The sequence below is a fragment of the Procambarus clarkii genome, chromosome 55, assembly GCF_040958095.1.
Source record: "Procambarus clarkii isolate CNS0578487 chromosome 55, FALCON_Pclarkii_2.0, whole genome shotgun sequence".
NCBI lineage: Eukaryota > Metazoa > Arthropoda > Malacostraca > Decapoda > Cambaridae > Procambarus > Procambarus clarkii.
The window spans coordinates 22,963,531-22,989,074 of NC_091204.1; the positions used below are offsets into that span (position 1 = coordinate 22,963,531).

Sequence of the window (25,544 nt, forward strand, 5' to 3'; positions counted from 1 at the left end):
TAAAATACCGTGCCCAAGATTACCAACCGAGTGCCGGCGGGGGGATGGAAATAGCCTCGGCTACCATCCTCTTTTGTCCGGTCGTGTTGGTCGAACGGTTAAGGGATCCTGTACGCCAGAAGAGTGCTCCTGGCAGTATGGGTTCGAGTCACTTCTGGGGTGTGAGTTTTCAGTTGCATATAGTCCTGGGGACCATTCAGGCTTGTTCGCATTTGTGTTCCTCATGTGTGCCCCCTCTTGACATACCAGAAAACATTCTAAGGAAACTACTACAAGCTTGTCCTAAAAAGGTACCCTTCTTGAGCCCGGATGGGCACATGTATAAGCAAGTAGATGGGGTCGCCATGGGTTCTCCCCTAGGTGTCCTGTTTGCGAACTTCTACATGGGTAAAATCGAACAGAAGGTCTTAGTCGACATGAACTTGAAACCGGTCATATACTGCAGGTATGTTGACGACATTTTTACACAGGTACCTGATGTCAGACATCTGCAGAAGCTGAAAGAGGCATTTGAGCGGAATTCTGTGTTGCGTTTCACTTACGAGATGGAGAAGGATGGGATGCTGCCCTTTCTAGATGTAACAGTCATGGAAAGGAGCAGAGGTTTCCACACTGCAGTCTACACTAAGGGAACAAACATAGGAATGTGCCTCAATGCCATCAATGACTGCCCAAACAGGTACAAGAGGAGTGTTGTTAACGCTTATGTCGACCGTGCTCTCAGCCACAGCTCAGGGTGGAAGCAAGTCGATGAAGAACTCTGTAGGGTAAGGCAGGTCCTAGTCAACAACGGCTTCTCCAATGGTTTCGTTGAAGACATCATAAAAAGGAAGGTGAAACGCCATGCAACCTCTGAAGAGACCACTAACACAATACCTGTTCCCCCTATTAGACTATTTTACAGGAACTTCTTTTCCACAGCTCATAAAACGGAGGAAAGGGTCCTGAAAGATATTGTTTGCTCTATCTTGTGTTGAAAGTTTTGTTCACCTCATCCAAAACTGTTGTAACATATCACCTCTCCCAAATGTGAGTATATACGATGAAAGCTGTTTAAATGATAGCATAATAGAACTCTGTTTAGTGTTTGCAGCATATAGGTGTGTGTGTAAACTAAAGTCTTTGAAAATGTAATAAGTTATTATGAAACACGTTCAAGTGTCGCGTCAGACTAGAAATAAAAATGAATTTTGGAGAATTGATTTTTCAATTACCATCGACAGTGAAAAGAAACATAAGAAATATTGAGAAAATTCACGTTAGAATTATTAATCTTACTTTTTCGGTCATATTTAATAATATATATATATATATATATATATATATATATATATATATATATATATATATATATATATATATATATATATATATTTATATAAATATATATATATATATATATATTTATATAAATATATATATATATATATATATATATATATATATATATGTATATTTATATATAAACACATACCTTTTTCTTTTCCACACAATGAGTCGATATTGTCCTACCATCCAAATGAGCTTCACATTTATACACAGCCGCCCCCTCGTCCACTGGCAGCCTGTACTGGACCTGCAGATGTCCATGTATTGTTGGGATAATATAAATTGTGAATATAATACAGTATACAGTCCTGTATAAGTTTTATATTATATGGAAGTGTCAATAATTATGACAAATTGGAGAGTGCAGTTACCCAATTGTTGTTACATGTTTTTATCTGTTCTGTGTCGTTACTGACAACTTTTGCATGGACACTGTCGTTGTTGACGATTTGTGCATGGACAATGTCGTTGTTGACGACTTGTGCATGGGCAGTGTCGTTGTTGACGACTTGTTCATGGACAGTGTCGTTGTTGACGACTTGTGCATGGACTGTGTCGTTGTTGACGACTTGTTCATGGACTGTGTCGTTGTTGACGACTTGTTCATGGACAGTGTCGTTGTTGACGACTTGTGCATGGACAGTGTCGTTGTTGTCGACTTGTTCATGGACTGTGTCGTTGTTGACGACTTGTGCATGGACAGTGTCGTTGTTGACGACTTGTTCATGGACAGTGTCGTTGTTGACGACATGTGCATGAACAGTGTCGTTGTTGACGACTTGTTCATGGACTGTGTCGTTGTTGACGACATGTGCATGGACAGTGTCGTTGTTGACGACTTGTTCATGGACTGTGTCGTTGTTGACGACTTCTACAGCAACCTATGGCACACGTGACCATTGTGCCACGCAAGCAAATGTTGCAAGCATGTAACTTCCATTCATCATTTAAACCATAGTCATTTAAGCTCATAGTCATTATTATCATTCATACTGATTCATTTATTTTTCTCCTTGGGAATTACTAGTTATTAATAACTTAATTCCTAAAGCCCTTCCATTTAAAACTTTTAGAAGAACTGTTAATTGCCTAAATAGAATTCTTTAGGAATGGTTTCAAGAATTATGTTCTTTTCTCCCATAAAAAAAGGTAAAAATACAAATATTTTAACAAAGTATAATCTGTGGCTCAAATTTCCAATAGGGAAATAATTCCAGTAGAGATAATTTTTTAGAAGATTATCGCCAATTTAGACACACGCTCAAAAAGTTCACCTCCCCTGACCTAAGGAGTGTGTGTGGGGGGGGGGGGGGGGGGCGGTTTGGGGGGTGGTATGGGTAAGCCTAATTACCGGCCTTCTTTCCCAACAAGAAATATATTATAATATAATTTCTTACCTGCAGAGGACCGGGGCAGATGTTTTGGTAAACAAGCTTGGCATTCACTTGGGCCACGAACCCGCGGATGGTGATCTGTGTCGCCACTGACTCCAGCCACACAGCATGGATCGTGTCTGTGCGAAATAAAAATCATTGACAACAGCACAAAAGAATAAAATATACTTTAGGAAGCCTATTGGCTCGAAAAAGTCAGCTCCTATTGGCCAATACCTGGCAGCTCCTTTCTTCCCAGTAGGGAAAATGGTGACGTAGAACGACTTTTCTGTTCCAAGGTAATACCTTGAATAAACGGTAATACCTCTTATCCAAGGTATTACCTTGGAACATTGAAATGTTTCATGCTGTATAAAATGGAGCCTTACAAAGACACATGTTGCAACGTGCATTAGAGTCAAGTTGGGTTGCATGTAAGACTAGCGTGCAATCAAAGGTAGAATGACAATAATTGGTGATGCATATTTGAGCTTGCTGTGGTTAACAAACGGTTACGGTTTGGCTTTTTTATTCCTCTGTATATTAAAGATAGTCAGTAAGAAGGAATAGGGCAATTCATACAGGAAAATGTATTGTGGTACATTTGCAACAAGAATATTATTCTATATAATAGAATAGTAAATAGAAAGAATAGAGGCCCCCCCCTTACCTTGCCTTTCTTCTGCTCCCTCACACTTAAGAATTAACTATCACTGAAAAATAATATTTGGTAGCCTTGAAATATTTACTCCCTCTTATCCTTGTGTCTTCCTGTTCCTCATCTACACCTAATCTTCCTTATTATCCTTCCTTAAGTATATATGAGGTAAAACATTGACTAGCTATTGCAGCACTCTGTGGGAGAGGGGGATGCACTTTGGTACAAATGTGTGAGGAACTTAATAAAATGGACCAACCTTGTTTAACACTTATTCTATCATAACTTCTGCAGAGGTAATATGTTCACTATGTTTTTTCAATGATCGCACTAGATGCACTTATTAGTGAAATATTTACAAATGATTTGTAAATTTTAGTGAAATATTGACGAAACCTGGATAATCTATATAAATAAAAATGGAAATGTTCGTTTGTTCAAAATCACTAATCTTCGAAAGTTCTTCACCGATTGCTTTGAAATTTTGACACAACGTTCCATTCGCATACGAGCGTGTTTTTATATACATACTATATAGATGTCACGTCTGTGACAGGAAAAACATGCTTATTTTGAAAAACTGAGTTTTTCATGTGAGTGAAATCTTCGAAACCTCTTTACCAATTGTTTTGAAATTGTGACACAACGTTGCATTTGATTAGGCACGTGTTTTTATATACATACTATATACATGCAACACCTGTGATAGGTAAAAACATGTTTTAAAAAAACAGTGCTATCTGTTGGACGTAAGAGCAACACACGCTGTCATCTCCATAAAGTTCTTCACCGAATGCTTTGAAATTTAGACACAACGTTCCATTCGAATACGCACACGTTTCTAAATACCTACTATATATATGCTAATTAACTGTTTATTTTTTGCACGTAATAGCAACACACGCTATACTAAATATGTTACGATTCCATTTCAGTGTTTCTGATTGCATTGGTAAATTGAAGTTTCATAGATTTCGATTTATTTTCATTTTGATTATTTATTTTGTATGATATTGCATTGGAATTGAGCTGTGTTGTTTACCATACTGTTCATTTTGTAAATATAGTTTATTTTTATATTTTCTCATTGTTTTTCATTTCATTTTGTTTCTGTTCTTCTTACTTTTCTGTGATGGGAACATAATATGATCTTATGATCATATGATGATGGGAATATCATATGATGTTTCCATTTTTTTATGAGAACAACATCAGAGCACTTGTGAATGCATCAGACGAGGGAGTGCGGGAATGGTGGGAAGGACGAGGGGACGGAAAGGGGGAATGAAGGGGAAGGACAAAGGGACGGGAGTGGGGGATGGTGGGGAGGGCGAGGGGATGAGGGAGTTGGAAATAGTTGGGAGGACAAAGGAACAGGGGAGAGGGGAGGACTGGGGGACAGGGGAGGGTTGCTGTGGCTTAGCAACGTGCATCCATTACTGAGCCACAGCAATGCGTGGGCGGGCACAGCTAGTGTATGAATACAAAGAGAGGTTACACAAAGGAGCATAGGTTCCTTGACCAGGAAATGAGAGGATGACTCCGATATCATATAAAAGGTTAGTTTGGAGATACATAAATGGAAGGCTTTTGAGCAGTCCTAAATTGGCTCATATGAGGCAGCTCCTATTGGGCCAGATTAGGCCACTCCTACTGGCCCATACGAGGCAACTCCTGTTGGCTCATACAAGGCAACGCCTGTTGGCTCATTCGAGGCAACTCCTGTTGGCTCATACGAGGCAACTCCTGTTGGCTCATACGAGGGCATCCTGCGTACTTACATCCATTGACAATTGTCAGACATATGCCAATAACATAATAACAACTATACCTGTTATTAACCTGACCTGACTGTTTATTATTTTGTTGTTAATTCAGAACCATAATGGATGACACGACCAGGGAAGACAAGTGAAGTACAAAGCTGAAGAACCACAACGTGTTCAAAGTTGGCTTTATTTAATGTAACATTAGGTGTAGGGGCCACCGTCTGTCTAGTGGCCTCGACGGGGACAGGGCCATAGTTAGTTTCTTAAAAGTTGTTCAATGTCAACCAATTTTTTTGACTAGTTGTATGTGAAAAGGACTGCAACTGTTCTAAGTTTCAGTATCACAGCCTAAATAAAATGGCAGATTTTACTTCTTTTTTTTCAACGAATTTTACACATTTTTAATAAGCCTCTAAAACCACAAGTTTCAAATGAAATCATTTCTGTGATACTCTTCTATCACAGTAGCATATAATAAAGGTTCTCTGTATGAGTGGATTTTCGAAATTATGTTTAGTTTTACTAATACAAATAGTCAACGTTCCCCCCAAAATTATGCAAATATATCATGTTTACTACTATTTAAAAAAACAATAAATGAACTGTTACGGCCACTATGAGTCGTAACCGGGTTCTTGATGGATGAATCTAAGTGATAGTATCCGACCCCAAGTCGGTAGTGGCTTTCAAGGAGTTGGCTAGGTAATGCAATAAATAAAAGGGAGGGGAGGGGGGGTGGTGAACACAACACTGATTCATTTATCAATATATTCCCATCACCTTAAATAGAAACATAAAAATTAAATATTACTACACTTAGGTACAGGTACACTTTATATTATTATAGTGCACCTGCACCAACAAGCTACCGCTAGTCTTCCCGTAAGTTTCAATGTCTCCCATGCAAGTAAGTTAATGCCACCATTCGTTGAGACAGAGATAGACGTGTTTTTCACAACTTTTGAGACCCTAGCTAGAAAACTTAGCTGGCCTGAAGATCAATAGTCTACCCTTCTCAGAGTACACCTCACAGGTAGAGCTGCGGTTACTCTCAGTACCTTAGCGTCTGAGAATGACTACCAGACCCTGAAGCAAGCAGTTTTGGACGCCTACCTTCTCTCCACCGAAAGCTACAGACGAAAATTCCGTGATTATCTAAAGGCATGTACCAGCATCCTTTTTAGAATTTGCCAATACAAAGAAAAGATATTTCATGAAATGGCTGGAAGCAGCACGTCTCTACATTTTCAGAACTCGTCAACCTCATTCTAGTTGAAGAATTCTTTAGACGTGTTCCCCCCTTTCATCCGTTTATATTTAGCAGATAAAGAAGAAACCGACTACATCAGATGTGCGAAGTCGGCTGACACCTACAGCCTCATCCATCGGCTAACACCAGATCCACCTTCCAGTAAGAAGTCTTGATATAGTTATGATAAAGTGAGTACCGATCAAGCGAGCTCCCAATTGTATTGTAAGTATTGCAAACTCTATGGACATACCATGGATAAATGTGGAAAAGCTCAATACAAAGGCAATGAAACTCCTAAACCCAAACCGACTCCTCCTAAGTCCAGTAAGCCTGTGATGAATGTTGGTGTTCCTGTTAATGATCTTTCTCTGTTCAGCAAACACCTGTATCCTGGAACTGTCTCTGCCAACGGTACAGATTCGGAGGGACGTGTTTCAAATTGAAGATCTTGAAGGACACAGCGGCTCTTCAGTCTATTATATTGAAATCGGCTGTGCCTAACGTCACCTACACCGTGGAAACCGTCCTTATCACTGACCTCACTGCTACGACTCCGTATCCTTTCGGCAAAGTCCACCTGGATTGTCCTTTCGTGACCGGTGAAGTCTAAGTCGCCATCAGGGAAAAGCCTTTTCCCATGTCTGGAGTGCAACTTCTCCTGGGCAATGACTTGGCAGAAGATCTGCAACCTTCCAACCTGATCATCTTGGACAAACCCCAGGTGTGTAACACTGTAGTGGACAATCCCATCTTTAAGTATGTTCCAGCAGAGGTCCAAGAAAGTGATGAAGTTTCTCCTCTGGTTTTGGTGACCACCCATGCACAAGCAGCACGCCCGCAACCAGCTGACTCTACTGCAACCGCTGTCCCTCAAGACCATCGGAATCTACCACAGAATCTTACTATGTTGCAGTTCCGTAAGTTACAGAGGGAGTATCCTTCATTAACACCATTATTCTTCCAGGCTGAGACTCAACCTGACAGTATCCCTGGGTTCTTCCTAGAGAATCAGTTGCTCTACCGCAGGTACAGACCCAGTAAGCTGAAGGAGGATGACGATTGGGCAAATGTCGAACAGCTAGTGGTTCCTACCAGCCTACGGCCCGATATTCTACAACTGGTCCACGGAGCACTTTCTCACTATGGTTTTAATAAAACCAGACAACGGAATCAAACACGACTACTTCTGGCCAGGTATTGTTAAATACGTCAAAATTTACGTGCAACAGTGTCATACATGTCAGATGGCAGAAAAACCTAACATCTCTATTCCCAAGGCTCCGTTGACTCCTATCAAGGTGCCTGCGGAACCTTTCCACAGACTCATCATAGACTGTGTTGGTCCTTTACCCCCAGACCACTTCTCGCAATGCCTATATACTAACTGTCCTTTGTCCTACCACCAGATTCCCCATAGCAGTTCCAGTAAAGAACATTACGGCTGCTACTGTGGTGAAACAACTATTGAAGATCTTCACCCAGTATGGATTTCCAAGAGAGGTTCAAAGTGACTGTGGCACCAACTTTACCAGTGATCTCTTCAAGAAGACACTGGAAGAGTTCAACATCACACAGGTATTGTCCAGCCCCTATCATCCTGCTTCAAAGGGTTCTCTTGAACGTAGTCATCAGACTATTAAAGCACTCCTAAAGAAATTTTGCAATGAAACCTTGAAGGACTGGGATAAACAACTTGACCTCATCATGTGCATTTTCAGAAGTCTCCCTAATGAGTCTCTAGGAGTATCTCCTTATGAGATGCTCTTCGGACGTAAGTGCCGTACTCCTCTCAAAGCTTTTGAAGACTCTCTATGTAATGCCACCTTCAGTGACCCTCAGAATGTGCCCCAGTTTCTATAAACTTAAAGCACCTTCTAGAGAGAGTACGTAAATTTGCTAATGACAATCTATTGAAAGCTCATGAGAGGATGAAGACTCATTTTGACCAACGCAGCAAAATAAGGAAATTTAAACCAGGAGACTTCGTGTTGGCATATTTTCCTATCCCAGGTTCTCCATTGCAAAACAAGTTTTCAGTACCCTACCGCATGAAGGAGTGCAGAAACAACCACAACTACGTTCTTGAGACTCCAGATAGGCGGCGGAAGACCCAATTGTGCCACGTCAACCTCCTGAAGCAGTATCAAGGTACTTCCCCCACTGTGTTGGTATCATTATCCACATTTAAAGGTCCATACCTCCACAGTGAGACCTTCCATGCTTCTCCTCCCGAAAGCACTAACACTGTGTCAGTGCCTTCCAACTAAGAAATCCTAACTGATCTTCATACCTATTTGCAGGACAGTAATAGTGCTCCTCTCATCAGAATCTTCAAGAAACATCAGAAGTTGTTCAGCGATGATCCTCAGGAGTGTAATGTGGTTCAGCACAACATCCAGCTACTCCCTGACACCTGGCTGATTCGTCAACCTTTCTACCGAATCAGCCCGAGCAAAAAGGAAGTTATGCGTGCTGAAGTACAGTACCTCCTGGATCATGGGCTGGCCACCCCTTGTGAGTCCCATTGGGCCTCACCCTGCATCTTGGTGCCGAAACCGCAAGGTAAAGTGAGGTTGTGTACCGATTATCGGAAATTAAATCTTGTGACTGTCAAGAATGCGTACCCATTACCTAGAATAGATGACATCCTTGATACCATTGGTAATGCTCGGTATTTGTCCAAGCTAGACTTACTCAAAGGATACTACCAAGTATGTTTGACAGAGCGAGGTAAGGAAATATCTGCCTTCACCACTCCTTTTGGCATTTACAGATATCAACGCCTTCCATTTGGACTATGTAATGCCCCGGCCACCTTCCAGAGCTGTCAACCGCGTCATCCATGGCTTAGATCACACCTACGCCTACTTAGATGATATCGTTGTGGCAACTAACACATGGAACGAACATCTGCTCCAGCTGCAACGATTGTTCGCCAAACTCCTGACAGCCGGCCTCACCATCAACTTGGGCAAGTCCACCTTTGCTAAAGGTAAAGTGCTTTATCTTGGTCATGTGATAGGGAGTGGCAGCCTAGCTCCGTTAAACATACACACTGAAGACATCCAGCATTACCCACAGCCTACCACCAGGAAGCAGCTCCTGCGCTTCCTTGGTCTTGCCTCCTACTACCGTAGGTTTGTGAAGAATTTTAGTACGGTAGCGACACCATTGATCACTTTAACCAGCCCCAAGCAACGGTATCATTGGATCATTCAGCAAACCATTGCTATTGAACAACTTTAATCTCTGGTCTGTTCTAATCCTATTCTTGCCTCGCCAGATATCACGAAGCCTTTCATCCTCCATGTCGACGCCATATATATATATATATTTATATATATATATATATATATATATAAATATATATATATATATATATATATATATATATATATATATATATAAATATATATATATATATATATATATATATATATATTTATATATATATATATATATATATATATATATATATATATATATATATATATATATATATATATATATATATATATATATATATATATATATATATATATATATTGAAGGTTCTTACAGTTATATATACATTGAAATTACATTGCATTAATGAGAGTACATAGCATGATGTGTTCACATTCTCGTAAAGCCACTAGTACGCACAGCATTTCGGGCAGATAATAGTCAGTGCATCGCTTCCCAATCTTCCGAGCGACAAGGAAAGCTACACAATATCTCATAGAATTACGTAGGTAAACAAAATGTGTAACATAATTGTTTACTACAATGTATGTGCTGACTGAAGAAATTGAAAAAACATAGTTTTACTTTGAAACATATATTAATTTTATAAAAAAATTGACGTAAATAGATGGCAGGTGACCACAGATGAGCTCCGATAAGCCAGCATCGTGATTGGCTAAATCCGTAAGATGAAGAATATTGCCTTTTCTCTGACTGACCAAATGAAAAGCTCTAGTGACATCTAGGGAGACTTAAGTGAACTACCTGAAAGTTGCTAATAACTTCTTAAGAAATCTTCCTGAATCGTACATAGGGTCCTTTTTACTCAGTACTTTAGAACCTTCGTAGCACACCTACCTACCAAGAATAACATCGTACTTCGTGAATCATGTCAAGGTCATGTTGCTTATCCTCTGAGCTCAACTTTTCACTTATGATCCAAATATGTCCGATTTCCGGGAGAGCTCCAAGGTCACATCCTCCCGCACAAAGTCTGGCTGAGGTGGTGGGCAGTGAGGTGGCCTTTGCTCCCTGGGGCCCAGCTGGGTGGGCGCTCGACGATATCGTCACAGAAGGCTTGTTGCTGATTGGCTGAGCACATGAGCCACCATCACTTGCCTTTCTTGTCGTGTGAGTCTGATGCTCGTGTCTCCTCAACCAAATATTACACAAGATTATTTGTGACTCGTTTCTTTTTTAACTTAAATTACAGCTTGGGCTTTCTGCTCTCTTCCTAGGTGAGGAAAAATTAATCTTGAGGCTGGAAAGGACTGTTATTAGATGGCGATCATAACGTCGGGCACTCTGAAAACATCTTACTGACGAGGCATTCAGTGCCTTCCAGAGGTCAGAAGGAAGGAATTATCAGGGGAAAGTGCCAAGGCAATACGACTATATAGCACTAGGAAGGGGTCAGGATAAGGATTTGGGATGGGACAAGGGGGAAGGAATGGTGCCCAACCACATGCAAGGTCGGGGATTGAACGCTGTCCTGCATGAAGCGAGACCGTCACTCTACCGTCCAGGTCAAGTGGTTGGGCGGAAGCAGGTCGACGACAGTCCTCAGCAGGGTAGGAAAATATTAGTTTGTTAGGGATTCCTTGGTGAGATATGTTTTATAGACTGGGCTGTTGGAGAAGCTTCACTGGCAGCCACTTCTGGAATACCAGTTACCAGTAAAGAGCAAGACATCGGGCCTGTATAGACATATCAGAGGAACAGTATACCGTATACATATATAGTAAACTTGAGGAGAGGGTTTATACAACTTACCCAGGTCACTCCATCCTAGCAAGCCCCATCTGGGGGGAAGCGAACCCAGAGCAACAGTACACATCTTACTTGGACCTGAAATTACCCACAAGATGGACAAATTTTATATGGAATACGCTAAGGTTGAACATTTTTGTAAGGACTAATCGATCTACACTACTAGAGAAAATATTCGTCTCGCTATCCAAAGATGGAGGCCTAATACATAGAAGATAATCTAACCCAAATTAGCCGGGGGGATGGTCTAGGGTATGGGACTGACATAGGCTGGTTGGGGTACACGTAAGGTAAATGTTTTAAGATACATTAGCCTTTATAGACACACATGCGATTTTCATAGAGTTAAGTGAAATATCCATTCTGATTTAAATAAATATTATAGTAATCATAATATATTTTCAGACACAGTTTGTTTCAATGCTTCTTAAAAATAAATTTTCCTAGAGAAGGTGGACGAAGGGTGGAGCTTAACAGTAAACTTTGTGAGAGAAGACAGGGAAAGCATGTAAGAAGAGGGAAGGAACGAAGGGGTAGGCAAAAAATGGGGACAAGGGAATCATGGGTAAAGGTAAAGACAGGGGAAATTATTAGACCCTGGTATACCCATGCGACCCTTTCTGTTTGAGGTTAGGGGAGAAGGGGGAGAAAGGAAAACGGGGGAAATAAAAAAGGTAATATTAGGAGAACAGGAAAGGGTGAGTGAAGAGAAAGAAAGCAAGGTAAAGAGGAAATGAAAATTGTAGAGGGGAAAAAATTGTGGATTACAGGTCCTTTATAGTGTAGATAATTACAGGTCCTGTGTAGTGTAGATGGTTACAGGTCCTGTGTAGTGTAGGTAATTACAGGTCCAGTGTAGTGTAGATAATTACAGATCCTGTGTAGTGTAGTTGATTACTGGTCCTGTGTAGTGTAGATGGTTGCAAGTCCTGTGTAGTGTAGATAGTTACAGGTCCTGTATAGTGTAAATAATTACAGGTCTTGTGTAGTGTAGATGTTTACAAGTCCTGTGTAGTGTAGATAGTTACAGGTCCTGTATAGTGTAAATAATTACAGGTCCTGTGCAGTGTAGATAATTATGGGTCCTGTGTAATGTAGATGGTTACAGGTCCTATGTAGTGTAGATAATTACAGGTCCTGTGTAGTGTAGATGATTACAGGCCCTGTGTAGTGTAAATGGTTACAGGTCCTGTGTAGTGTAGATATTTACAGGTCCTGTGTAGTGTGTATAATTACAGGTCCTGTGTAGTGTAGGTGGTTACAGGTCCTGTGTAGTGTAGATGGTTACAGGTCCTGTGTAGTGTGTATAATTACAGGTCCTGTGTAGTGTAAGTGGTTACAGGTCCTGTGTAGTGTAGATGGTTACCGGTCCTGTGTAGTGTAGATTATTACAGGTCCTGTGTAGTGTAGGTGGTTACAGGTCCTGTGTAGTGTAGATAATTACAGGTCCTGTGTAGTGTAGATAATTACAGGTCCTGTGTAGTGTAGGTGGTTACAGGTCCTGTGTAGAGTAGATAATTACAGGTCCGGTGGAGTGTAGGTGGTTACAGGTCCTGTGTAGTGTACATGGTTACAGGTCCTGTATAGAGTAGATAATTACAGGTCCGGTGGAGCGTAGGTGGTTACAGGTCCGGTGTAGTGTAGATAATTACAGGTCCTGTGTAGTGTAGATAGTTACAGGTCCTGTGTAGTGTAGATGGTTACAGGTTCTGTGTAGTGTAGATGGTTACAGGTCCTGAATAGTGTAGATAATTACAGGTCCTGTGTAGTGTAGATAATTACAGGTCCTGTGTAGTGTAGATGGTTACAGGTCCTGTGTAGTGTAGATGGTTACAGGTCCTCCGTAGTGTAGATAATTACAGGTTATCTTGAGAGGTTATCTTGAGATGATTTCGGGGCTTTAGTGTCCCCACGGCCCGGTCCTCGATCAAGCCTCCACCCCCAGGAAGCAGCCCGTGACAGCTGACTAACACCCATGTACCTATTTTACTGCTAGGTAACAGGGGCATAGGGTGAAAGAAACTCTGCCCATTCTTTCTCTCCGGCGCCCGGGATTGAACCCGGGACCACAGGATCACAAGTCCAGCGTGCTGTCCGCTTGGCCGACAGGCTCCCTACACAGGTCCTGTGTAGCGTAGATGGTTACAGGTCCAGTGTAGTGTAGATGGTTACAGGTCCTGTGTAGTGTAGATGGTTACAGGTCCTGTATAGTGTAGATAATAACAAGTCCTGTGTAGTGTAGATAATTACAGGTCCTGTGTAGTGTAGATGGTTACAGGTCCTGTGTAGTGTAGATGGTTATAGGTCCTGTGTACTGTAGAGGGTTACAGGTCAGTAGTAGGGAGTAAGACGCACAGGTGATATTTTTTTTTCAGGCCAGAGATCACCTGTGAGTCGTACGCCTCACAGGTGATATTTTGTTCGAGGTCCAATATCCCGCGTGAGAGTGAGGGTTTTCAGGTAAATTTTGTGTCACAGATTTTAGAAGTTGTTAAAGTTCTTATGATGAAAATAATTTCAGAGACTTTAGAAGTTTGTTAAAGTTCTTATCATGAAATAAGGTCATACGAGTTTTGTTAAAAGTTCTTATTTGTTTCTTACTTAGAAACTAGTATATTGCTATATATCTGAATCATTTCACTGTCTTCCCCTCCCCCCCTACATCTCCTGCTCGTACATCACACCCCTCCCTCCCCCCTTACCTCGCAATCTGTCGCCGCACCTGTGTTTACTTTTAGACCGTCAGCCAGACGCGGCCTTCAGGTCACCTCGGTAATCTTATCTTATCTTCTCCATAATAATATCTGGACCGTCCTTCTCCTTCATATTGTTCATTCATAGTTCCTTTTCATTAAACTATTCAGTTTTACATATATAAACAATGTCAGGGACTAGCTCACGTTCCCACCTTAGTTTTACTAATACATCTTCTTTAGTATCCAATCATTTTCTTCGAGATTTAAAACACAGTTATTTCAAACGTATTAAAATACAATAATTTTTTTATCGAGCTCCAGCTCCTATCCCCCGCCTTAGTCCCCTGTCGTATAATGAATACTAACAGTCCAATCCCTCTAAAATTTTAAAATAATCATATTTCAAACGTAGTTCAATACAGTAATTTAGTTATCGAGCTCCAGCTCTTGTCCTCTACCTTAGTTCCCTCGCACATCTTCGTCAAACCTAATCAAATTCCCTGAATTGTTATCCCTCTGTATTTCAGACACAGTAAATAAGATCAAGTCAGTTACTGAGCTCCAGCTCTCGTCCCCACCTTTGTTCTCTCTCGTATATTTGTAAATAACCCATCAATTCCCCTGAAATTTTTACCCTCTGTATTTCGGACACCGTAAATAAGATCAAAACAGTTATCGAGCTCCAGCTCTCGTCCCCACCTTAGTTCTCTTTCGTATCTTTGTAAATAACCCATCAATTTCCCTGAAATTTTTACCCTCTGTATTTCAGATACCGTAAATAAGATCAAAACAGTTATCGAGCTCCAGCTCTCGTCCCCACCTTAGTTCTCTCTCGTATATTTGTAAATAACCCATCAATTTCCCCAAAATTTTTACCCTCTGTTGTCCTCTGTCCAAGTTCACTCCTGTAAATTCATTACTATCAGCCCAAATCCCCCTGAGATTTAAACACCCGACTACATTTTCAGACATAGTAAATAAAAACCAGTTCAGTTATCAAGTTTCAACTCTTGTGCCCCAGCTTTGTTCATTTTGTACAAGTTCTTTGTTTTCCAACTAAATCACCCCGAGATTTAAGATCACCTTATTTCTAACGTAGTAAAATTAATCTGGACATTAGCCAAGCTCCATTTCCTCAGTCTTAGATCATCGAACATAATTACATCCGATCAAGTCCCTCTCCAGCCTATCTGTTTATCAGAGTAATCACCTTACCATTCTCATCCCCAACGTATCCAAACCTTCAATAATCATACTGTATTTGCATATTTTCTCTATATTCAGCTGTGTTCTTCACATTTTTTTCCGTGTTTTCCGTGTTCATTCCATGTTCTACAAATGTTCACAGCATGCTCAGTTCAATTTTTTTCACCTGTTTTTCTCATTTTTTTCTGTATTCTACCATTTTCCCCGTATGTTCTCTATGTTCTTTGTCATGTTTTCATGTACATCATATGTTCTTTGTATAACTTTTATACTCAATATTCATGTTCTCAATGTTCTTAGCTTATTCTTCACATTTTTTCCATGTTTTCTGTGTTCATTCCATGTTCTACAAATGTTCACTGCATGCTCAGTTCAATTTTTTTCACCTGTTTTTCTCATTTTTTCTGTTTTCTACCATTTTCCCCGTATGTTCTCTATGTTCTTTGTCATATTTTCATGTACATCATATGTTCTCTGTATAACTTTTATACTCAATATTCATATTCCCTGCAAGTTCACTCTATTCATCAACTTTTTCTTACATGTTTTCTGTGTTCACCTTATGTTCACTGTGTTCATTCCCCTACTTAACCTCAATTTTTTTTATGTTCTTTGTTTCTTTAAACCAATTTGTTTTTTCCATTCACTAACTAGTTCTTTGTCAAATAATATTATACTGCAATACAGTTTCCTCAACAATTTTAGTCACCCAGTTTTTTTTTTCAAAACTATGTCAAAGTAATTCTCGTAGTCAACTTAATAGTTCTACCAACCCCGTTCTTAAACAAATCTACACTTTATTCAGTTCCAAATTTACAAAGACAAACCTTTCTTGTAACTTCTTAACTAAAAATCTTTCGCCAATCAACTAAAACATAGTCGCTTTCCTCATTTCTCAACTAAACTTATTATCCAATCAACCAAAAAATAGTCAAAGGAATCTTTCCAACACTGTTCATAACTAAACTTATTCCCTAGTCATCAGAAAATAAGCATATTCTTCATGTTTCATTGTCATTTCATAACTAAAATTATCCATCAATCAAAAGAAAAAGTCATATTCATCATCATTGTTCCTAACTAAAATTATGTTTTGTCAAGTAAGAAAAAATAACCAAAGATATCTTTCATCGCTGTTCTTAACTGACATTATACTTTGGGGAGCACAAAAATAATCTCCCTCGTCATGTTTTGTCTTTTTTCCTTAACTAAAGTATTCATCAGTCAACTAAAAAATAGTTACTTCATCATGTTTCCTTGTCATTTCTTAACTGAAATATCACTTCTCTCATCTGAAAATAGTCATGTGTAGCCTCTTTCCAACACTGTTCTTAACTAAAATAACCTTTCACTTCGCTAAAATAGTCATATTCATCATTGTTCCTAACTAAAATTATATGTCGTTAAGTAAGAAATATAGTCAAAGACACTCTTCGAGACATCAAGGACTTACTCAAAGACATCAAAGTTGCACTCAAAGACATCCTTTGAGACATCAAAGACATCCTTTAAGACTTCAAGGGGAACTCTTTGAGATATCAAAAGACACTCTCAAACACTCAAAAATTTACTCGCATCCTCAAAGTTATTCTTAGAGTCATCAAAAAAGTTATTCTCAGTCATCAAAATGTTATTCTCTAAGTAACCTTTCGTTCGTCAGAGAAACTTTCTAAGACATCTTCGTTCATTAAAGTTAATCTCAGAGGCATAAAAGTCATTCTCAGAGCTATCAAACGTGTTCTCAAAGTCATCAAAGTTATTCCAAGACCCGTCAAAGTTAATCTAAGACATCGTCTTTCATCAAAGATATTCTCTCTAAGCCATCAATGTTCTTCTCTAAGACATAAAAAGTTATTCTCTATGTCATCAAAAAGTTATTCTCTGAGCTAACATAATACTACTCATGCTCTCAAAGACATTCTCAAAGTCATCAAAGTTATTCTAAGAGCTAACAAAAGTTATTCTCAGAGTCACCTTCGTTCTTCAGAGAAACTTTCCAAAACATCTTTGTTCATCAAACTTATTCTCGGAGTCATCAAAAGGTATTCTCTAACTCACTTTTGTTCATTAAAGTTAATTTCTGTTATAAAAGTTATTCTCGGAGACATCTAAAGTTAATCTTGCTCATCAAAGTTGCTAAATCATAAAAGTTAATCTCTAAGTCACCTTCGTTCATTAGAGAAACTTTCCAATCCATCTTCCTTGATCAAAGTTATTCTCAGAGTCATCAAAGTGATCTCTAATTCGCCTTCGTTCTCCAAAAAGTTGTTCTCTAAGACGCCTTCGTTCATCAAAGAAACTCTCCTTCTTCCATCATGTTATTCTTTAAGAGATCTTCAGTCATAAAATTTCGCTCCAAAATGTAACTAGTTCGGCTTTTCATACCAAACCTGCACTTCTGTTAAAATATATTTTCTTAGTCACTTTACCCTAAAACTATTCTCTTAACTACACTGTTCAAACCTACGTAACCTATCCTCTCCACCCAATGTTACTTAGTTAACGTAACGTTCCTAAACCTAACTTTACCTATCCTAACTTAACTTACCTTACCTTTACCTATCTTACCTAACTTAACCTGCATAACCTAACTTTACCTATCCTAACATAACTTACCTTACCTTACCTATCATACCTAACTTACCTAACCTAACTTATCCTGCTTAACCTAACTTGTCTACATTTACCTAACTTAACCTGCCTAACCTAACTTTACCTAACCTAACCTAACCTATCCTGCTTAACCTAACTTGCCTACATTTACCTAACTTATCCTGCTTAACCTAACTTGCCTACATTTACCTAACTTAACCTGCCTAACCTAACTTTACCTAACCTAACCTATCCTGCTTAACCTAACTTGCCTACATTTACCTAACTTAACCTGCTTAACCTAACTTTACCTAACCTAACCTTACCTATCTTACCTAACTTACCTAACTTAACCTGTATAACCTAACCTGCTTAACCTAACTTTCCTTCTTTTACTTTGTTTTCACATATAAGTTCATTCTTTATCTTAGTAATGATAAAATTACAATAGTAAAGAATCAGATCTACTAAGACTTGAAATTGAGAAAAAACAAGAGAGCAAGGGAGTGAGAGCATGAAAAGAGGAGAAAAGAGTAAGAGAGAGGGGGGAGGAAGAGCATGGGAGCACTAAGACTTGAATTTGAGAAAAATAAAAACTAAGTGAATGAGAGTGAGGGTGAGTGAATGGGAGCATTAAGACTTGAATTTGAGAAAGAAGAGAGCATTTGAGCAAATGAGTGAGAGAGAGGGGGAGGAAGAGAGAGAATAAGGGAGAGAGATAGAAAAGGAGGGTTAGAAGGAGTAGGAGAAACAAAGTAATAGAAGGAAAGAAGGTTAAGTGGGATGGTGGGTTTGGGTAAAAATATACAAAGGAAAAACAAAACTACATCTGAAAGGTTATGAAAAGGATAATATATTCAACAAATACGTCAAAAAACACAATAAACTACATCTGAAAGGTTAGGTTAAAGGGTTGGGGAATAAGAACATAAGATAGAAACTAATAAATACACTAAGATTACAAGAGGTTAGGTTAAGAGGTTTGGGAATAAGAATAAATGATAACAAACATAATAAATACAACTTATGAGCAACTTGATGAACTTTAACAAATAACCCTTGATCTGCAAAAATGACCATTTGAGAAATTAGCCCTTGAAACGAGTAAATTCCCATATATAACAAAAATCCTTTGAAATGCTTAAACACCCAATCTTAAACAAATAACACTTGAAATGCAAAAATGTCCATTTGAGAAATTAACCCTTGAAATGAGTAAATGAATATGAGACAATGATTGACGAAACACAAAAGACAAGCAGGAATAATTATGTAAGTTAGATCATGTCTGGTTGGACTAGATAAGTTAGGATACATCAGTTTGGGAATGTAAGATTAAGTTAGGTAATGCAAGTTAGGTTACATTAGGATAGGTAAGATAAGTTATGTAAGTAAGGTTAAGCAGGTTAAGTTAGGTAAGGTAGGTTAAGCAGGATAAGTTAGGTTAAGTTAGGTAAGTTAGGTAAGGTAAGGTAAGTTAGGTTAGGCAGGTTAAGTTAGGTATGTTAGGTAAGATAGGTAAGGTAAGGTAAGTTAGGTTAAGCAGGTTAGGTTATACAGGTTAAGTTAGGTAAGGTAAGTTAAGTTAGGTTAAGCAGGATAAGTTAGGTTAGGTTAGGTAAGTTAGGTAAGTCATGTTAGGATATGTAAAGTTAGGTAAAGTTAGGTTTAGCAGGTTAAGTTAGGTAAGTTAGGTAAGATAGGTAAGGTAAAGTTGGATAGGTAAAGTTAGGTTATGCAGGTTTAGTTAGGTAAGATAGGTAATGTAAGGTACGTCATGTTAGGATAGGTAAAGTTAGGTTTAGCAGGTTAAGTTAGGTAATGTAGGTAAGTTAGGTTAAGCAGGATAAGTTAGGTTAAGTTAGGTTAAGTTAGGTAAGATAGGTAAGGTAAGTTAGGTTAAGCAGGTTAGGTTATATAGGTTAAGTTAGGTAAGATAGGTAAGGTTAGGTTAGGTAAAGTTAGGTTAAGCAGGTTAAGTTAGGTAAATGTAGGCAAGTTAGGTTGAGCAGGATAGGTTAGGTTAGGTAAAGTTAGGTTAGGCAGGTTAAGTTAGGTAAATGTAGGCAAGTTAGGTTAAGCAGGATAAGTTAGGTAAATGTAGGCAAGTTAGGTTAAGCAGGATAGGTTAGGTTAGGTTAGGTAAAGTTAGGTTAGGCAGGTTAAGTTAGGTAAATGTAGACAAGTTAGGTTAAGCAGGATAAGTTAGGTTAGGTAAGTTAGGTATGATAGGTAAGGTAAGGTAAGTTATGTTAGGATAGGTAAAGTTAGGTTATGCAGGTTAAGTTAGGTAAGATAGGTAAAGGTAAGGTAAGTTAAGTTAGGATAGGTAAAGTTAGGTTTAGGAACGTTACGTTAACTAAGTAACATTGGGTGGAGAGGATAGGTTACGTACGTTTGAACAGTGTAGTTCAGAGAATAGTTTTAGGGTAAAGTGACTAAGAAAATATATTTTAACAGAAGTGCAGGTTTTGTATGAAAAGCCGAACTAGTTTCATTTTGGAGCGAAATTTTATGACTGAAGATCTCTTAAAGAATAACATGATGGAAGAAGGAGAGTTTCTTTGACGAACGAAGGCGTCTTAGAGAACAACTTTTTGGAGAACGAAGGCGAATTAGAGATCACTTTGATGACTCTGAGAATAACTTTGATCAAGGTAGATGGATTGGAAAGTTTCTCTAATGAACGAAGGTGACTTAGAGATTAACTTTTATGATTTAGAGAACATCTTTGATGTCTTGGAGAACAACATTGATGTCTTAGAGAACAACTTTGATGACTCTGAGAATAACTTTTATGTCTTAGAGAACAACTTTGATGAGCAAGATTAACTTTAGATGTCTCCGAGAATAACTTTTATAACAGAAATTAACTTTAATGAACAAAAGTGAGTTAGAGAATACCTTTTGATGACTCCGAGAATAACTTTGATGAACAAAGATGTTTTGGAAAGTTTCTCTGAAGAACGAAGGTGACTCTGAGAATAACTTTTGTTAGCTCTTAGAATAACTTTGATGACTTTGAGAATGTCTTTGAGAACATGAGAAGTATTATGTTAGCTCAGAGAATAACTTTTTGATGACATAGAGAATAACTTTTTATGTCTTAGAGAAGAACATTGATGGCTTAGAGAGAATATCTTTGATGAAAGACGATGTCTTAGATTAACTTTGACGGGTCTTGGAATAACTTTGATGACTTTGAGAACACGTTTGATAGCTCTGAGAATGACTTTTATGCCTCTGAGATTAACTTTAATGAACGAAGATGTCTTAGAAAGTTTCTCTGACGAACGAAAGGTTACTTAGAGAATAACATTTTGATGACTGAGAATAACTTTTTTGATGACTCTAAGAATAACTTTGAGGATGCGAGTAAATTTTTGAGTGTTTGAGAGTGTCTTTTGATATCTCGAAGAGTTCCCCTTGAAGTCTTAAAGGATGTCTTTGATGTCTCAAAGGATGTCTTTGAGTGCAACTTTGATGTCTTTGAGTAAGTCCTTGATGTCTCGAAGAGTGTCTTTGACTATATTTCTTACTTAACGACATATAATTTTAGTTAGGAACAATGATGAATATGACTATTTTAGCGAAGTGAAAGGTTATTTTAGTTAAGAACAGTGTTGGAAAGAGGCTACACATGACTATTTTCAGATGAGAGAAGTGATATTTCAGTTAAGAAATGACAAGGAAACATGATGAAGTAACTATTTTTTAGTTGACTGATGAATACTTTAGTTAAGGAAAAAAGACAAAACATGACGAGGGAGATTATTTTTGTGCTCCCCAAAGTATAATGTCAGTTAAGAACAGCGATGAAAGATATCTTTGGTTATTTTTTCTTACTTGACAAAACATAATTTTAGTTAGGAACAATGATGATGAATATGACTTTTTCTGTTGATTGATGGATAATTTTAGTTATGAAATGACAATGAAACATGAAGAATATGCTTATTTTCCGATGACTAGGGAATAAGTTTAGTTATGAACAGTGTTGGAAAGATTCCTTTGACTATTTTTTGGTTGATTGGATAATAAGTTTAGTTGAGAAATGAGGAAAGCGACTATGTTTTAGTTGATTGGCGAAAGATTTTTAGTTAAGAAGTTACAAGAAAGGTTTGTCTTTGTAAATTTGGAACTGAATAAAGTGTAGATTTGTTTAAGAACGGGGTTGGTAGAACTATTAAGTTGACTACGAGAATTACTTTGACATAGTTTTGCAAAAAAAAACTGGGTGACTAAAATTGTTGAGGAAACTGTATTGCAGTATAATATTATTTGACAAAGAACTAGTTAGTGAATGGAAAAAACAAATTGGTTTAAAGAAACAAAGAACATAAAAAAAAAAATTTAGGTTAAGTAGGGGAATGAACACAGTGAATATAAGGTGAACACAGAAAACATGTAAGAAAAAGTTGATGAATAGAGTGAACATGCAGGGAATATGAATATTGAGTATAAAAGTTATACAGAGAACATATGATGTACATGAAAACATGACAAAGAACATAGAGAACATACGGGGAAAATGGTAGAAAACAGAAAAAATGAGAAAAACAGGTGAAAAAAATTGAACTGAGCATGCTGTGAACATTTGTAGAACATGGAATGAACACAGAAAACATGGAAAAAATGTTAAGAATGAGCTAAGAACATTGAGAACATGAATATTGAGTATAAAAGTTATACAGAGAACATATGATGTACATGAAAACATGACAAAGAACATAGAGAACATACGGGGAAAATGGTAGAATACAGTAAAAAATTGAGAAAAACAGGTGAAAAAAATTGAACTGAGCCTGTGAACATTTGTAGAACATGGAATGAACACGGAAAAAAATGTGAAGAACACAGCTGAATATAGAGAAAATATGCAAATACAGTATGATTATTGAAGGTTTGGATACGTTGGGGATAAGAATGGTAAGGTGATTACTCTGATAAACAGATAGGCTGGAGAGGGACTTGATCGGATATAATTATGTTCGATGATCTAAGACTGAGGAAATGGAGCTTGGCTAATGTCCAGATTAATTTTACTACGTTAGAAATAAGGTGATCTTAAATCTCGGGGTGATTTAGTTGGAAAATAAAGAACTTGTACAAAATGAACAAAGCTGGGGCACAAGAGTTGAAACTTGATAACTGAACTGGTTTTTATTTACTATGTCTGAAAATGTAGTCGGGTGTTTAAATCTCAGGGGGATTTGGACTGATAGTAGTGAATTTACAGGAGTGAACTTGGACAGAGGACAACAGAGGGTAAAAATTTTGGGGAAATTGATGGGTTATTTACAAATATACTAGAGAGAACTAAGGTGGGGACGAGAGCTGGAGCTCGATAAATGTTTTGATCTTATTTACGGTATCTGAAATACAGAGGGTAAAAATTTCAGGGAAATTGATGGGTTATTTACAAAGATACGAAAGAGAACTAAGTGATACTCTTGTCTTCTAACTACCCTTACCCCTTAATAGTACCAGTACCCCATAGAGCCCCACATCTATTTTTATAACATTAACAAATGAAATGCGACACCACGACAAAAGTAGTGTCGTGGTGGAGGCTGACTCCATACACAGTTTTAAATGTAGATGTGATAGAGCCCAATAGGCTCAGGAATCTGTACACCAGTTGATTGACAGTTGAGAGGCGGGACCAAAGAGCCAGAGCTCAACCCCCGCAAACACAACTAGGTGAGTGAAACATGTGAGTGGTAGTTTATTGTGTACCCTATACTCATCCTGTGAGTCATATAGGTCATTGTGCAACCCTTTCTCATCGTGTGAATCTTTGTTTACTTTGCTCTCTATACTCATCCTCTGTGCGATAGTTTCTTGTGCAACCCATACCCATCGTGTGAGTGGTAGTTCATTGTGTACCCTATACTCATCCTGTGAGTATAGGGGTACACATTAAGTTCATTTGTACTCTATACTCATCATCAAAAGCGTATTTTACCAGCATTGTATTATAAATTAAGAATAAAGGCTTAACTGGATTACGGACCCATTATCAAAATAACAGCCATCACTAATTATCACGACAAACGGCCTAGGCTATACTTCCGCTTTCGACAAGCTGCCGCCGGAGGTGCTTGGTTTATTGTACAACCTAGCACCCGCAGCCCTGGGAAGCGGGCATTGGAATGTGGACATGTGAACCATTACCCCCCCCCCCCCTCACTCCTCCTGTTAACAATAATACAAATAATAATAACAAACAAAAAACTAAGAATACTAATACAAATAATAATGGAGAAACTTGTAACGTACGATTATGTTACGTTGTTTGGTAGATTAGATACACAATGTTTAGTGAGTTTCATATTTATTTAGTAGTCCTGGATACAGCAGTGTCGTAGACGTTGAGACGAAGCCTGGAGCAGAGCAGAGAGCTGAGTGTGGCCGGAGTCGCGGAGCTGTATGTGGGAGAGCGTTGTAGCTGGATGAGGTCGTAGTCTGCTGTCTGCTCTGTGTCGAAGCTGTAGCGTCTTGGGTCGATTAGAACTGCCTACACCGAGTACTACATTCTTGACTGGAGTTTATACTGGTTTGCAATTCTCAAATCGCTGGCTTATATACGGTGACTACACCTCACAGTAAGATAGGCGGGTGGAAAAACCGTTACCTGTAAATAGGGATAGGATTATAGCTTGTGTAATTAGTTATGCCATTAAGATGATGAGATAATGGAGCGAGTATAGGTTTACTCGCTACAAACTTACTGTAATACCCTTGTGCTTGAATGAAGGTGAAGGAAAGACTCAATACACGTGTAAGTGTATTAAAAACTAAATTTTCGAATCTAACCTTCATTCCTTCTCAGTGTGTTGTATACCATAAAATGATTATACATTGTTCTATTGTGAACATTATATACAGGGCCTCAGGATATACATCCCCATAGCAATTAACTACCTTCCAAGTACCTAATTACTGCTAGGTGAACAGCAGTTCATCTAGCAGTGAACACCACCTGCCAGCTCACCTAGTAATGAACACCTGCACATCGCACCGCACCACTTGCCAGCAGGTGCAGAAGTACGATGGAGAGAGGAAAGTATACAATATTTCAAGTATAGGAGTAGAGATATATTTAGGATTTAACGTTTTCCTATAACGTTTCAATAAAACCTTTATTTGATGGTGCTACATAGCTCAAGTTCAAGTTCAAATATGTTTATTGAGACAAGAAAGAAATACATCTCAAAGGGATAGAGTAGCTTAGGCTATATCTACCACCCTCTACTTCAAGTCCCTCAAGGGGCACACAAATTCAGTGAGTACAAATAGACAAATAACATTACAAGAATCCCATTTAACATTGCAGGTTAATATAGTAAGCACAGCATATAATTGTTACACTCTTGGGGCAAAATTCTTGTAGCTCCTAAGTATACTGTCTATCATACCATTATCACACATCCAAACAATTTGATGTGGTTCACTACTTATTTCCTTATTTCTATAGTTATCAATAAGTTAACACTCTAATACATAATGTTCTAAGGTGTGGGCGTGCGGCATACTACATAATTTACACTTCTTATCTTTTTCACTGACATCAACACCGTATTGCCAGATATATTTGTATCCTAATCTTAATCTCATGTAAATTGAATCCTTCCAAGTAGACTTTCCTTTACCATAGGTGAAGGACGAATT

General features: G+C 38.3%; 1 protein-coding gene across 4 annotated transcripts in view; it reads right to left on the reverse strand.

Annotated features, from left to right (window-relative positions):
- The window catches only part of LOC123755764 (von Willebrand factor A domain-containing protein 5A-like), a 273,896-nt gene that overhangs the window by 176,736 nt on the left and 71,616 nt on the right, over window positions 1–25,544 (reverse strand). For 2 of the 4 annotated variants that reach the window (XM_045738530.2, XM_069305547.1), the window contains exons 3-4: window positions 2,727–2,842; window positions 1,475–1,576 (exon numbers count right to left, since the gene is read on the reverse strand). In XM_045738530.2, coding sequence (XP_045594486.2) covers window positions 1,475–1,576; window positions 2,727–2,842 — 218 coding nt within the window. Of the gene's footprint in view, window positions 1–1,474; window positions 1,577–2,726; window positions 2,843–11,379; window positions 11,460–25,544 lie in introns of those variants that run through there. The other 2 variants (XM_069305548.1, XM_069305549.1) reach the window with 2 other exon arrangements.